Source organism: Chaetura pelagica, unplaced genomic scaffold (genome assembly GCF_000747805.2).
Source record: "Chaetura pelagica isolate M959 unplaced genomic scaffold, ChaPel_1.0 scaffold271, whole genome shotgun sequence".
In the NCBI taxonomy this organism is placed as follows: Eukaryota; Metazoa; Chordata; class Aves; order Apodiformes; family Apodidae; genus Chaetura; species Chaetura pelagica.
The window spans coordinates 687802-704310 of NW_009952106.1; the positions used below are offsets into that span (position 1 = coordinate 687802).

At 35.6% G+C, this 16509-nt stretch overlaps 1 protein-coding gene across 1 annotated transcript in view; it reads left to right on the forward strand.

The window, feature by feature from the left end:
* The first annotated feature begins 1552 nt into the window (after positions 1–1552).
* The window catches only part of BTBD9 (BTB (POZ) domain containing 9), a 113531-nt gene continuing 98574 nt past the window's right edge, over positions 1553–16509 (forward strand). Inside the window, exons 1-6 of the mRNA XM_010006010.1 lie at positions 1553–1728; positions 5995–6205; positions 7254–7617; positions 9202–9466; positions 11582–11801; positions 15976–16095. Of these exons, the coding sequence (XP_010004312.1) occupies positions 1647–1728; positions 5995–6205; positions 7254–7617; positions 9202–9466; positions 11582–11801; positions 15976–16095 (1262 nt within the window). The 5' untranslated portion in view covers positions 1553–1646. The remainder of the gene's footprint in view (positions 1729–5994; positions 6206–7253; positions 7618–9201; positions 9467–11581; positions 11802–15975; positions 16096–16509) is intronic.

The window sequence follows — 16509 nt, forward strand, 5'->3', positions numbered from 1 at the left end:
CGCTGCACCTGCCCTCGTCCGCCTGCCCCGCGCTCGGCGGGAGCCTGTCGGGGCCTTCTGAAAGCTTATGGTTTTGTATGGTTTGCGTTAGTTCAGTATTTTCACCCTTTGATAGCGCACATAGTATTTTCACAGGTTCTTCTGGGGTCTTAGTACTTAACAAGTACGTAACAAGTCCTCCACGTTATGCACTGCTGTGATGCATTGAAATGCCTTTTGACACAGAAAAAAACGCGCTATTTTCAGCCTTAAAAAAACCCAACACTTGTTGTTGACTTGTTAGCAATCTGCCTGTAATGTTGCTTGCCCACCAATGGTCTTTGCTTGTGTTATTTTCAAAGCCCAGCACACAGACCCCTCCCAAAACATGTTCTGGGATCACTTAATTTTTCGTGCGTTTTAAGATCTAATTTAAGCCTGCTCATAATGCAGGCTTAATTGGCATGTCTTCTGTTGTAAGTATGTAAACCAGGTTCTTGAAACATACTGTTCTAATGGCATCTGATCACTCATATTTATCTAAAAAAAACACAAACACCAATAATTTTCATAATTTACCTTTTTAATACATTTTGATAATACAAGTCAGTTTAATAACTTAAGTTACTTGTAGGAACAAATATTTAGATATTACATGTTATTCTCCAAAACAGGAGGTTGTCAGATTAAGGTGTGGTTACTTTCCAGTTCATGAGATTATCAAAAAATATTTTTTCTTCCTACTCCCTCCTTGCTGCTTTAATCATATGCTTTAAAGTTTATTAGAGCATCTCTTGCCAGAGAATTTATAGAGCAAGGTATCACCTGTTTAGCAAATTATAACTGGTTTATTTTTCCTGCTGGCAGGTATGGTGACTAGAGTATCAATAATCCGGAATGTTGAGAGATAATAATTATGTTTATTATATTTAAACAAATAAAGCCTCTATATTTCTGGATTTCCTCACCCTGCAGTTTTGTTTTTTTGTTTGTAAAATTAAAGGCTTGCACAGGAGAAAGATGTACCAACTGCCTGAAGTATTGTAAAAAACAAAACCAAACAAAAAAACCCCAAGCAAACAAAACAAAACCAGTAATAACAAAAAACCCCACAAACAAAAAACACACACACACAAAATGCACACACACACAAAACAACAGAAAAACCCAAAACTCCAAAACCTTTAGCTAGGCAAGAACACTTGGAGAAATTTGGATACGTGGGGAATGAAATGTGTGTGATACAGTTTTTATAGACCTGGTTTAATTAGGACACCTGTGTGGAAAAAGTGATGTTCTTAAGGACATTAATGCTGTAGTGAGAATGTCAAGGTGAAATTTTTGTGGTTTTTAAGGAACAAATGAATGGCGATATGTTATCTTTTTTGGTGGTTAAAAATATGGTCAGAATTAAATTCTAATGTTATCTTGTAACATTATTACAAGTTTTCCTATAGAACGGGAGTATTTTAACAATTTATTTCCATGAAAATTTTAGTTGAGAAATATGCATCTCACTCACTTTTGCCAGAGGCTACATCCCCCCAGTTTCTAATGGTAAATATTTTGTGCATTGTTTCAGGAAATGGTACACTTGTTGTTGTGCAGCTGGATGTTGCTGAATAGCATTTCTATGAACTTGCTGTTTAGTCTCTCTGTTGTTCAGAATGGCGAAGAACCCTAATTTTCAGGAAGCTGGCAATCTGCCTACAGGCTACATCCATTGTAGATCTTCAGACAGCTTTAGTGGTGAGTGGACCCATGTATTTTCTTAACATTTTAACTTAAGGGTTTAGTTCTATGCCATTTTAACCGGTGAGTAGGTTAATTAAAATTACTTGAGTGCAGTAATACCTATTTGATATGTGTGGCTGCATTGAGTGCAGTAATACCTATTTGATATGTGTGTTAATAGATAATCTGCATTTAGCTAAATGTATTTCACGTATTTCTGCTCTTCTCTCGGAGAAATATGTCTCTAAACAGAAGGTAAAGTGTTAGCTCTACAGCACTTCAGTAATGAGAATTTGCTTGCAGATGAATGGTGCATAACTTCCCATACACTTTAATTCAGAACATTTTTGTTTGTTGTTTAGAATGCTGTTATTGAATTATGTGGCTGTTTATCATTAACCAGAGTTAATATCTGCTTTTCTTCTAATCCTGTCACAACAGAAGGATTGGAGAAGAGACTTAGAAGTTCTATGACTTTATTTTACTTGATCTTCCAGACTCTGTATTTGTAAATTCATACTGTTGGCATATTGTACCTGAGCTTACAAGAACAAAATATTTATATATAAAAAGATCTGTGTATCCATTAAAAAACAAAACCATATTATTTGAAACAATGGTATGTATGGCACACTCTTTAGCGATAGCCCATATGAGGAGAGGAAATGACTTGAGTACCAATCAACTTTAAACAGCTCTCAAACCAGAGCCTCAATAAAGATGTCATTGGGGTTTTGCTGTTGTTACTGCATTTTCTAGATCTTGTTTTTGTATGCTGTAAGGTGTTACATATTGCGTGCTAAAAATAAATGCAGCAAGCTGAAAACTGTGGGGAAGTTGTTGTTTTTCTAACTATGACACACATTGTGTAATAGTGCATATTGCCTTATGTAATAAATACTGGACCATGTTTTTCACAGGCTTAGTTTTGGAGAGGGCTACCAAGAAGAGTGTTTTCTGATGGGGTCTTTGGAAATGTTTTGTAAATCTTCTGACTTAACAGATGCCCCTTGAGATTGTTGCAGTTTTAATCGTGCCGCAAACTCTATTTGAGAAGACTGTTCTGTTTATTTCTGTGGCATGAACCAAAGCTGCAGCAGCTGACTCCTGAAGCAGTTAATTAGCTCTAAATAACTCCTGGAAATTGGTTGTGGTGCTGGCAGGAGGCTTGTAGATGGCTTGGCCTATTAGTCTGAAGTTGGTTGTGTTCTTCGACCTCCAAGAAGGGTAACACCTATATTCTCTGAAAGGGGTGATATTGTTTGGTGACAGAAGATGCCAGAGGGATATTCAGGAAGTGGTTTCCAAGCTCCCAACAGCTGCCATATTTTTTAATAATAAATAATACTTTGAATTGTAACTAGAAAAATAAATTTTTAGCTGTACAGAGCAGTTGTCAGCTCACAGCAACTTACTACAACTAAAGCAGTACTTTAGTTTTTACTTCTTCTAACAGTTAATGTGCAGGTTACTTCAAGGGCTTGACTGAATTTGTACTACTAATTAATCCAGTGTGGATAGATCTGAAGTCATGTATTATTTTGTTCTAGATTTTGGATGTAGGACTGCTCTCACTGGGCTGCTTTATATAGAAAATCCATAATCCAGGTGAAATTTGAACTGGAAATGTGTAGTAGTAAATAAATGAATTTGAGTGCTTCTTCAATGTACTAGTGTACTTTGTGTCATTCAAGGGTTTGAAAGGCTCCTCAGCCAGAGGCTTCTAGCCAGCCTTTGTGTTGCAGTCCCTGTGATCAGCATGTTCTTGTTTGACACTGATAGTTTAGAATGGGAATTGTACCAGCAATTTGGAAAGCATTAAACATCAAAACAGCTTTTTCTTACAGAAACCAGTGTGTGTAAGTTCAATTTCTACTTTCATAGCTTGCTGTAGTTTAGGATCTTGATGCTCATAAAGACTGGCTTTTTAGCAAATGTGCCCAGTTCAGACTTGCTCTCTTCTATACACTGTTTAGAGAGAGGTTTATGTACCCTTGAGAGGGAAGTGTGCTTTTGATTTTATTTGCTTATTTAACCTGAAACGGAAACAATTTTCCCTTGAACTTTTCACCCTGTGGGCACCTGACAACATCCGTAGCTACTGAAAGCAAACTTAGTGTGCAGCTGATGGCATTCCCTTATCTTTAACACTTTGATAGTCTCACTTTCATGCAGGTAGTACCTGTTCTTTGTTTTTAGAGGTAAGAGTGGATGAAAGAAACAAAGAAGAATGTAGAAAAATTGGATTTTAAAATACAGATTTTAAAACGAAAATGTGCCTGTACTTGCATATGTATGGAGTATCTTAAGTGAACTTCCCTGATCAGTCAAAACTGGGACTAGCAGAAGAGATGTAGTACAGAGTTGCTTGATAATGTGCACGTAACTCATGAATAGTTTGATTGATGATTACCCATGAACAGCAACAACAGCAATTGCAGACTCGTAAGGTACACAAATCTCGAGAGCATCGAGGCTTGAGATTTGCAGCTCTGTAACCTACATCCTTTTGTTTGTTCCTTTGGTGTAATAAAAGATTTTACATTTTGAGGGGATTTGGTTTTTACTATTTTTATAAGCTCTCAAATAATTATATTGTAATAAATATTATTGTTAGCATAAATACATGCAACTGGACTGACATTAGTTAAGTTAATCTTGCTTGTTACAAACTAAATGTTACTGGAAGTGTATATTTCATAAATGTGTTCAATTCAGTTGTCCTAGCTAATTTTAAATTAACCACTGCAAATGGAAGAAACAGTCTGTTGTTTTGAAAACCCATAGGATATCTAGGAGGATAGAAGACTGTACAGTATTCTGTGTTCTCATGGTTAGGCTTCCTTGAGTGTCTCAGCCAGTATTGCTGGTTCCATGCTCTAGTGGTTACGCAGGCACACAGCTTCTAATTCAAGGAGCAGAGGCAGCCTGAGGAAGGCTGTGTTTTTGTTCTCATTTATGGTGTGATTTGTACTATCACTTTAGTGTGCTGTATTTTTATAAAAACTTACTACCTGTTCCTGTCACTTTTCTAGTTTAGGTCAAAGTTCTTTAGGACTGTATTTATACAGTATCTTAATTTTGTCTTAAGCATTTCCAGGTGTTAGAGAAGTGCAAATCATAAGCAATCCCCTGTGCAAGTATTGTCATTGTTGGGGTGGAAATGACTGGAAACAATTGTGTATTTTCTCATGATACTTTTTAAAAATACAGGTTAAAAATGCATTCATGTCACGAATATTTCACTTGAATTATGAATGCGTTAGCTGCGTGCAGGGTATGACATCATCATTTTCCTGCTTCTTGTGGTATACCATCTTTCTTCAGCACTAAGTATTAGTCCATTTGAAAAGTGGATAGTCATTGGAGCAAAGAAGGTGTCTCTGAAAATGTGTATGATTATTACCTGAAACAGCCTACCTCTTTTTATTTAAAAGTAAACCAAAGTATAATGGTAGAAGCGGATTTAAGACCAAACTTCTCTTGTGGGTGCTTTTGCTACTGAGACAACAGAAAGTTTCTCACTGAAATAAACCAAAACTAACAAACCCCAAACCTCTTGTGAGTTAAGAAGTAACAAATAATCCCATAAAAGATATGACTAATGCATTGATCTGTATAGTATTTTAGTGAAGTCTCCTGCTTTGATGACTGAGAGGTATTAGGGATTTTATTTTTTTACATGTATGAAAGAGCAAGAAAGCCTCAAGAAAACTTGAGTAGAAAGGGTAAGGAAATTTAATTGCATGCTGTAATGCTTTGCTCTTTGACATACTTTGCCTTTTATTTATTAAAAGTTATCCCAATTTTTATTTTCTCTCAGTTCTGGAAAATTGATTATTATTCTGCAAAACCACTGATTTTCTAATTATTTTTTTTTTTACTCATCACTGCTTTTAGTAGAGCTGTGAGAGTTAAAACTATGCTTACTTGGTCAATTTATTTATTTATTTCTCTTTTATGTGCATTTAAATTTAGATAAAATTGCTTTCTAATGGAAATTTTATTTAAATGGTTTAATTATTAATTCCTTTTGTTGGAAGCTTTTTAAATTTAAGTTGGTATATTGACAGAACAACAAGGTGACAGAATTCTCTGAAATAGTTTGTTGGCTCTCTGCAAACTGCATCAAGCCCTGTTGTAAATGAGCTTTAATAGAAAACCCCTTGGTTTAATTTTGTCTTATAATATATAGTATCTTACACTAGTTGCAACTTGATCTTTGTAATTTTTTAATATTTGTACCCTTTATAATACTGATGGTTTTCTTTTTCCCTTTAGGCTACCAATATCACCATCCCTCCAAGATGAGTAACAGCCATCCACTTCGTCCTTACACAGCTGTGGGTGAGATTGACCATGTTCACATTCTGTCAGAGCACATTGGTGCTCTAATGAATGGGGAAGAATATAGTGACGTTACCTTTATTGTAGAGAAGAAACGTTTTCCAGCACACAGAGTGATCCTGGCTGCTAGGTGCCATTATTTCAGGTGAAGTATAGCTTCTTGTCAGGCTCACAGGAAATTTTCATGCAGATAAGATAAACATTGTTTCTCTATGAACTTTTCAGGGTGTAATCGTCTGTCCATTGAGTGTGACCTTTTCTGTGGGAATGTTTCCCAGCACATCAAATCATTGTGTCCAAATATAAATGGATAAATACCGTGTCATGATGTTATTCTTTTGACCTTCATTAAATTGGATTTTGAAGGTGGTTTCACAAATTCAAGTGCTAGGTAACTTCAGAACTGAAAAGTTTTGCTGTAAAATTGTTTTCATTTCTCAGAGCATGGATGGTATAGAATATATGGAATATACTCAGTTAGAAAGATTAATTTTGACAAATTGGAATTGCATATTTAAAGAGATCTGGCTGATACAGGTCACAAAATACATTTTCTAAAACTAGGAGTAATAGTAATTGAGCCTTTTTAAGAGCTGGGCATTTTTCATTCTGCGTTTAACTAATAGAACTTCCCAGTAATCTTCCAGTTAATTTTGTCAGAGGGATAATAACTGAAGTGTGAATGCAAATTGTGTCCAAACAGTCTATCATATTTAAAAACATGATTTTGAGCACTTTGGTTTTTCTCAGGATGCAGGATTTCATCTGCTCTTTGCTGAGTTTAGAGTAAGGAACAGAGGATCAAGAATCCCAAGATTTGCTTAGTTGCCTCTGCTGTTATAGTGGTGAACTATTGGTTTCACTTGCTTTCTCAAATTTTTTTTTTTCTTTCTCACTGATAGCACTATATTGAAAAAGAAGATACAAGAATCATATCTCAGATTCTGCTTTGCAAGTGGAAATGGAGGAATTGTGTAGGATAAAAATGTGTTGCATTAAAATCTTATTCTTGTGCAGCCACTTTCAGAACTACACTTTAAATGCCAAATATAAAGGTTTTTCTTTTGTAGATTATTAGACTGTGTCCCCTTTGCATTCACCTTGCTGTAAATAGTAATTTATTCCTTTCTCTCTACTTTTTTTGGGTTTTTTTAATCAGGATATAAACATTCCAAGTTTTATCTTCCTTACAGAGCATTATTGTATGGTGGCATGAGAGAATCTCAGCCTGAAGCAGAAATTCCTCTTGAGGACACCACTGCAGAAGCCTTTACCATGCTGCTGAAATATATTTACACTGGTCGTGCTACACTACGAGATGAGAAAGAGGAGGTTCTCTTAGACTTCCTAAGCCTAGCACATAAATATGGATTCCCAGAACTGGAAGATTCCACATCTGAGTATCTTTGCACAATACTTAATATTCAGAATGTCTGTATGACATTTGATGTTGCCAGCCTTTATTCCCTTCCCAAATTAACTTGTATGTGCTGCATGTTCATGGATAGAAACGCCCAAGAAGTGCTCTCCAGCGAAGGCTTCCTGTCACTTTCTAAGGTATATCTTCTGTTTGCACTTTTTTCTCCAGGAATGTTTATTTTAATCTGTATAAAACTTTATGTTAAATTACCAATGGCGGCACCACATAGAAGTTTATATGTTAGTTAATGGGTATTGTTTCATACTGGTGAAACTGTGACAGTTGGAAGAGTTGAAGCCAAGCTGAACTGAAAATCCTGGTGATTTGTTCTGAATTTTTTAGGTATTTAATTTTGACCAGTCAGTATAGCTAAATATATTCAATCTGGTGGAGTATTTTGAGAAATGGGAGGATGCAATCCAATCTTAATTTGTCTTTCTTTCATCTGTTCTTGAAATAATATAAATAATATATATATATATAGTGAAGATGTGTAGATAGGACAAGATGCTCTGTTCTATTAATTTCTTGACACATACTGTCTTTGTGGTGGGTGTTTGTACTGTGTTAAGTTGAATGATTCTGAAGGTTGCTGTGATTTATGTTGCTGATTATCACCATGTTCTGAAATTACAAAATATGGTAATTTTTTGGGTTTTTTGGGTGGCTTGGGTTTTTTTGTGTTTTGGTTTTCTTGTTGTTAGTTGCATCAATATTTTTTCCTGAGTCAGGCTGTCCTGTGAGGCTTAAATTTTCTACTTTCTCTGGAGTGGTCTTTGAGCAGGACATAACAGTGGTAACAGTGTTCTCAAGTGATCTTCACATGAAGCAGCAGAGCATTGGGAATTAATTGTCATTTAATTATACGTATATTTTTAGTGGAAAAGCTGTGGTGGGTCTACTCCTAGAATAAGTGCAAGACACTGTGCCGACTAACTTACTAGTTGTGTAGGGGAAAAAAAATGTGTTTTTTTTCTCTACTGTACTTTCTGATGCACAGTTTGTTAAATCTGAGCTCTGAGAACATAGTATTAATAAAGAAATCAGCAAATGTCATTCATCGTGAAGTGCATAATTTATGCCATCTTTTGCATGGCCAGTCCTGGTATGTATGAGAAATTTAACCTTTTCTTAGGCAAGCTTCTAATTATTCTGCTAGCTAAGTGAAAACCAAAAAGCTGTTCAATTATTTTCATTCTCATTTTCCAGTCAGTGGTTTTTCTGCATAATTAAGAGCCACTGAAGTTTTTACCTGCTGATTCTAAGTTGGTACCAAAAGAGAGAGAGAAGGGGAGGGAAATTCCAGTAAGTTAGAAATGGTTTAAAAATGTGATTCCAAGCCCCACTTTATTTTTCTCATCAGTGGTCCTATACCATCCAAAGTTTAAAGGAATGCTTTGAACTGTGCTACCAAATCCAGAAATAATTTCTTAAATCAAAAGTAAATTTGAAGTAACTGGAATTAAATTGATTTTACATTCTTGACTTATTTCTCCTAGTGGATTTATATTGTTACCTATTATTTACATGTTGGATGCTACAATTCTTGCAGAAGTAACCAGAACAAGCTACAGTTTCAGGCAGTCTCTCCTGTGGACATTAATTTTAGTAGCTACAACTTAAAATACCTATTAGTTTTAGCTTTATTTTAATTACTTTTTTTTTTCCCTTTTAAAAAAAATTCTGTTTGTTTGGTTTTGTTTTGTTTTTTTCTTTTCCAGACTGCTCTTTTGAGTATTGTACTGAGGGACTCATTTGCAGCTCCTGAGAAAGACATTTTCCAAGCCTTGATGAATTGGTGTAAACATAACCCCAAGGAAAACCATGCTGAAATCATGCAAGCAGTCCGTTTGCCACTAATGAGTCTAACAGAATTACTGAATGTTGTAAGACCTTCTGGATTATTGTCACCTGATGCCATCCTAGATGCCATTAAGATTCGCTCTGAGAGTCGGGACATGGACCTCAACTATAGGGGCATGTTAAGTGAGCATCACATTTTTTGTTTGCTGTTTTTTTTTCTCATTTAGTGACAATAGTTGTCTAGACTATATGGTTGAGGTTGTATCTATTGTTTTGTGTTTTAAAAGGCTTACATAATGAAATAACTTGGTACTTCCTGGTTTTGCTATTTCTATTCCTCAAATATTAGTCAGCATATTTTCTTGCTTTGTATCTCAAATATTGTTGAAACATGAGTGCTGTGAGAGTGTATTTTCCTAGAGGAGTTGCTCTTTTAAAAGAAAAAAATTTACAAAACCATGAAAAGTAGAAATGCATTTGCTGTGGGATATATAATATTTAAATGGTGTCTTGTTTTATACTTTGTGAAGATTTTAGTCTTTTCTCCACTAGTTTTGATCTTTCTATTAGTCTTCGCATGCTTGCCCAAGTACTATAAACATATCTTTGAAAATTGTATTAATGGAAGCCTAAAAAGTGTGAGAAGCCTTTTGTTTAACTTTTGTCTGTCCTCTCCCTTGATTCAATGAGAATATCTAACACTGAGCTTTAGAAAAATAGCTTGCTATCTAATGTCTGATTTGCTCCACAACAAAGAATAGTTAAATGTTCTGTGAGTCATGCATGATAAGCTCTGAGAAGAACCACTTTCTCAGAACCTCATCTCCCCATTCTTCTCTCTTGGAAGTTACAGATATTTATATTTAAGCATATGACAATAATAGAGTATTGTAAAAGTCTTAGCATGCAAGACATCCTGTTGACTGTGCAGTAGATAAAAAATTAAATGGCATTTTCTGACTTCTTTTTCTGCATATTTATATTTCAGTAATAATATACTCTTCAACATTTCTAGTTTTGTAAAAATCACACCTCTTTGGAGAACTGAACTTGTATGTTGCTTTAGTACTAGTTCAGGCTTTTTCCTGTTTATGGAAACATTGACGATCACTTGCAATTCCATAGATGTACATTTATGTAGTAGTACACAATACAGTTAAAATTTTGCCACATCATATTCTGCTCTTTAGATGTTTAAGTTAACATCCTGTTAAAAACTGATACTTCGCTTACCAACCTGCCTGAAGAGCTTGGTGCAGCTTTTATTAATTGAGTTTTCAGATTGCATTTTTCTAGGGTCTGTCCTCAATGAAATTGTTAAAAATGTCTTTTTAATTTGGAGGTTCATCACTGTATTGTTTTGTAGTTGAAGTTAGGGATCATTATTCACAGTTATCTTGATGGAAGATACGTTGATAGGATGTAACAGGTTTATTGCTGTGAAATGGTGACATAAAAAACTTACTTTATCATGTTGGTTCAATGCCCAAGGAGCCAAACATTTTCCATTTCACTCAGGTTTGTTTAGATTTAGTACTGGAAGCTTGTATAGCTATACTGCTGTTTATACTACTCTGCAAATTCATGATGCTCCCCCATCTTGAACATTTTATGTGATTTTTAGTTTTCTTCCACTTAAAAAAAACAAAACAAACAACCAAAATAAACAAAAACCAGTTGAAAATAGAACAAAAAGATTGCAAAGAAAGGGCAAAAAAATTGAGATATGGTGAGAGGCTGATCACAAGGAGAGACTAAATAGGCCAAAATTGTAAAACCATGAAAAAAATGGTGATCATACAAGGAAGGTGCAATAGAATTCTCTAAAATCATTAAGGAAACTAAGAATATAGATACTACATAGTAGTAAATAATGACTTATTATTACTACCATCATTACTTATTACTACTGGAGAGACCTAGGGGACGTCAAATTATAGAATCATCAAGGTTGGAAAAGACCTTTAAGAGATCAAGTCCAACCGTGTGTTTTACAACCTCTAACCCCTATACGATCTCCTGAAACACTACGTTGACTTGTTTCTAACACCTCCAGGGACGGTGCCTCCATCAGCTCCCTGGGCAGCCTGTTCCAGTGCCTCACCAAATGAAATGGATAAAGCAACATTTCTAAAATGCCTTTCTTTTTGTATTTTTTTTTTCTCTTGAGTATATGTTTGTGGCCAACAAGGGATACAGGCAATAAGTCTTTGTTCCATCCTAATACAGCTAATGTTCAGAACATCTAATTTGCATTATGCGAATATAAAAATTGCCATTATTTCCTTTTCTTCTTAGTCCCAGGAGAAAATATTGCAACAATGAAGTATGGAGCACAAGTTGTAAAAGGAGAGCTGAAGTCTGCTTTATTAGATGGAGATACTCAGAACTATGACTTGGATCATGGCTTCTCTCGACACCCGATTGATGACGACTGCCGTTCTGGGATTGAAATTAAACTAGGGCAGCCGTCAATAATCAACCACATACGAATCCTCCTATGGGACAGAGATAGTCGGTAGGTGCCAAGGTGACATAAAAAGGGAAAGTAATGCATTTTGTGCTTGGTGGTAATATACCAATATGAAACATTCATTAAATATTTTATAGAAACAGCATGGCATGGTGTTGAAGATGAAAAGAGCAAATTTTATTTGAAAAAAACTGATACTAAACTATTTCATAGTAATTCAATGTATGTTTTGTGTCTTCGTTAAATACTTTATATTACTACTGAAAGTTTCCATACAAAATTGTTTTGTTTTCTATTTGCCACTTAGTTTTCAACTGGTTTTATTTCAGTTTGAAAAACAATATTCTAGTTCTTTTTGCAGAAACCATTTTTTTGCATATTTACATTCCGAACATTAAATGAATATTTGCTAATATTTTTTCAAGATATAAAAATTGTTAAGAAATAACAGTGACAACGATTCAGATATAGTAAAATTTATTTAGAATGTGAATTACGGATTAACTACAGTTGTTATTAGTATCCACTTCATGGTGAGACTGGTGAAGCATGAACTATCATGGATGACATAGCTAATTTATACTAGGCCACGTTAGATTATTACCAAATGCATTAAAGATAAAACTATGCATATTTGAACAATCGAGTGACTGCTTAAGTAGGAAAATTGCAAGCTCCTTTTTATCTGACTAATTGACTATCTTCATTTTATAAATTGATGTGTTATTTTAGAACAGAGGGTACTGATGTTTTACTGTTGATTATTTTTATTTTTTGTAATTTACTTAAAAATATTAATTACACTTAATCATTCAAAACAAACTGCATTAATATTTAGCTATTACATTGTTTTAAGTAATTTATCCTTATTCAGTTAGCTGAAATTTATGCTTCTGCTCCAATCCTTTTGGAAAAATGAAAAAGTAAACCTTTGAAGGGACAAGGAACTATTTAATACAGTATTATACAGCCTGTCCTAGAAGCAGAACCAAAACTATTAACCAACTTCTTGACCAGTGTTACAAATTTGGAAAAGTATTAGAGACATACTAATAATGAGGAGTTCCTTAGCAATTTTTAGAGAGCTTGTAAGTGGTGAAATGCCTCTCATCTGCAAGGTGTAACTCAGCAGCTGCTGAAATTCAGGGAATAACCCCTCTCCTTGGGACAACTTAATAACAATTTATCTGTTGCTTGGTGTCCTATGCCCTTCCTCTGAAATTTGTAGAGCAAATCATTGTTCATGACAGAATATCAGACAATAGCAACCTCCACTTCAGAGTGTTTTGTCTTTATAAAATGCTGAGGGTGCAGTGGTATGGGAATGGGAAGTTATCTGTAGGACTTCCGTTTGCTTCCAATCAGGTATAGTACCTGAATTGTTAGGTTTCCCTGCCCCACTTCCAGTAGCACAGTTAAGATAAATGGGAAAGTGTCAGAGTTTGACTCAGGTCAGACAACAATGCTCTCGATCCCCCCTCCCCCAACCCAGGTAGGGAAGGAGAGAGAGAAAAAGAGAGAGACTTGGCTGGATTGAAAACTAAACTACACAGCTTTAATTAAAACACTAATGAATGATACAAGAAAATATATACAATTATGTACAGATATGTTCAGGAATGGGCAAAAAGCCTCTCGCCTCCCCCCACCCCAGCAACTCCCACAGCACTTCCCTGAACTGGGAAGAGTCCCGAGGAAACCCGGAGCTGCTGCTGGAGAAAGCAGAGAGTTATGGGGGTCACGAGAGATCAAGCCTGAGGATCGACGGTGATGGATGGACAGAGTCCTCCCTGGACGCCGGCCATGGACGGAAGAGAGGGGAAAAAGAAGAAGGAAGGAAGTTGTCTTCTGTGATCTCTGACCTTCCTTTGAGCTTACGTAGATATATGGAATGGAATATCTTTGGCCAATTTTGCTGTCCGTCTAACTCAGCCTCCTACGGGGGGGTCACAGATCTCCCCACAGTGTCTGAGCTGGCAGAGTGCAGGTGCGGCCTTGAAGCCTCAGTAGTTAGAAAAACATTCCTCTGTCTTATCAGCTTAGCAGAACACACTGTTGCTAGTTACAAGAAAGCTTACTGAAGGAAAAAAAAAAAATCAGTAAAAAGAAAAATTGGCTTCCTCCTGGCTCAAACCAGGACAGAAAGGAAGCATTTGGAGTACTTGGTTCAGTTGTGGGCTCCTCAGTATAAGGTACTGACATGCTGGAGTGAATTCAGCTGGACGCCCAGAAGATAAGGGCTTGAGCACAGGGTACAAGTGCTGAGACAACTTGCTGTTTTAAGAGCAGAGGGCTTGGAAGGAGGAGCTTAGGGCTCTTCACGCAGATTCCTCTTTCTGCTGTGTACTGGGAGGACAAAGAGCTGTGGACATAAGCAACAAGGGCAGTTCCTATTATATATTAGGAAAAAATTTCATAATGAGACAGTTGATTATGGGAAGAGTTTGGGTGGAGAGGGTTATGCATGTCAGTCCTTGGAGATATGCAGGACTTCACCAGCCAAGACATTAAGGAACTTGCTGTAAGATTGTCCTCGCTTTTTCTAGACATCCTTTCTGACCTATGTACTCTTTTAGTCTAAGAATTGCCAGCCACCTGTCTGCATCTTTCTCCTGAGATACATGAATAATGACTCCAAAAGAGATGTTTTAGAAGCTGTACAAGTGCATAGTGGCTTCTTGTTGAACATCTTTTTAAACTACCTATTCATTCTATCTCTGTGAAGCTCTGGTCTATTGGATATAGATATACAGATAATGTACATTTGTAACAGAATTAAATACAAACTAACAGGTGTGTTTTGCACCTCTAGTTTAGATGTGTTATTAAAAGATTAATTTTAGATATAAAAGTAATAAGGAGAGTAGGTGTCCAAGTTACCTCTGCAAAAAATATGCCATCATTAAGAAAAATAAAAGTCCTGCTGTTGTGTATGCTAAGGGAACTGTATTTTTAAAGTATTTTTTCTTTGTTTGGTCCCTTCAGAAACCAAATAAAAAGCATGTTGTATATTGATTATACATTTACAATAGTCTAGCTTTGGTGATGTGAGAATCCCTAAATTCTCACCACACAGAGGACAGTCAGACAGGAACTTTTTGATCTCAACTTCTGAATCTCTCAAATGCTAGTGTATTTATATGTGCAGTGAATATTACACATCTGGTTGATTGAGTAGGAATGCTGATGACGCAATTGATGTCTTAAAGACTCTGCATTGACTTTCCAAGTGCATACATAGGTATTAAGTGTTGTCTAGCATTTAAAGAATTTTTAAACTGTACCACTTTAGACATCTACCCTTCAAAAGGCCTTGGCAAAAAGTATGAAATATTAACAAAGGCATTAATATTTGACAAAAAATGTCTGTGTAGAACTCTGGAAGAGGAACTCTTCTTTTAGAAATAAGTTTGAAAGGATAAATGCTAACATGGTGCTGTTGAAGTGCCTGTGAATGTTGCAGACTAGTACTTTAAGAGAGAGAAAATACTCCTAAACTAATCTCACAAGTGAAATTTCTACATCATTCTGGGTATCACTATTGCAGATGTAACTTGGAAACAGCTGTCGCTTTTAAGGTTTAGTTTGAGTTTGCTTTCTCCTAACAGCAAACTATAAACTAAACATAATTTGTAAGCAAGAGGAAGACCCAGATTCTGTTTGTGACTTTTAGTTTTTGTTGAGGTAGTTTTGGAGTGTGCAAGTATTGACAGGTTTAACAATGTATCATAAACAACTGAAGCAGTCAGAAGCTAAGAAAATCAACAAGAGAATTATCATAAAGTAAATTTGCTTTTTTCAAATTAAGTTTGAAGTGTTTTTTTTTTTCTTTATTGATATGGCAATAGAAATAACAACTGTATCACTGGTGGTTTAGATTTACTCTACACAGGAGTGCAGATGATTATTTTTATGACTGAGTGGCAAGTCTTCATTGCATTTTTTTGAGGGGCAATGGTTTAATCTAATTACTGCAGATTGTAAATGTTAGGATGTTTTAAGTCATTCTGAAAACATGACCTAAAATAATGGCATGTGAATTTATTTTCAAAGCTAGTTTGAAAATAGGGATCTCTTTTAAATATATTAGATACAAGTCTGTGGGCAGGAACAAATAGCCTTTATTTCAGCACAACTGAAAATGCAAAAGGAAGTGTGAAATTTAATACCTAAGATATGGCTGTTTATATTCTAACCAGTGCTTTTTGACAATCCATAGGTCTTACTCCTACTACATTGAAGTGTCCATGGATGAGTTAGACTGGATTCGGGTTATTGATCACTCTAAGTACCTCTGTCGGTCCTGGCAGAACCTGTATTTTCCTGCCCGTGTCTGCAGGTTAGTTCATCAATGTAGTGTTGCATGGCTATTATTCAATAATATAGACATGAGGAGTTGCTGCATTTTGCTGCTGCATTACAAATTTCTGATAATGTATGATAGACACAACTTTCATCAGCTATTTTAATCTTAACTAGGTGATAAATTGGAGGCATCCTGTTTTGAAAACTCTGGTGCTTCGATCTGTATCTGTGGATCCCTTATTTCCCCCTCCTCCTTTTCCCCCTCTCTTTTCTTCCTCCTCCTCCTTTTCCCCATTTTCTTCTTGCAGCTAATGAGTTTTTTTTCTACTCAGTAGTAAAAATCTCTCCTTGACTGCCAAAATGTTTCAAATGAATTTGCATCTTTGCTATACTACTGGGAGATGTATTTTTCTATATTTTATGTATTTTTTACTTTTGTATTGAAAGA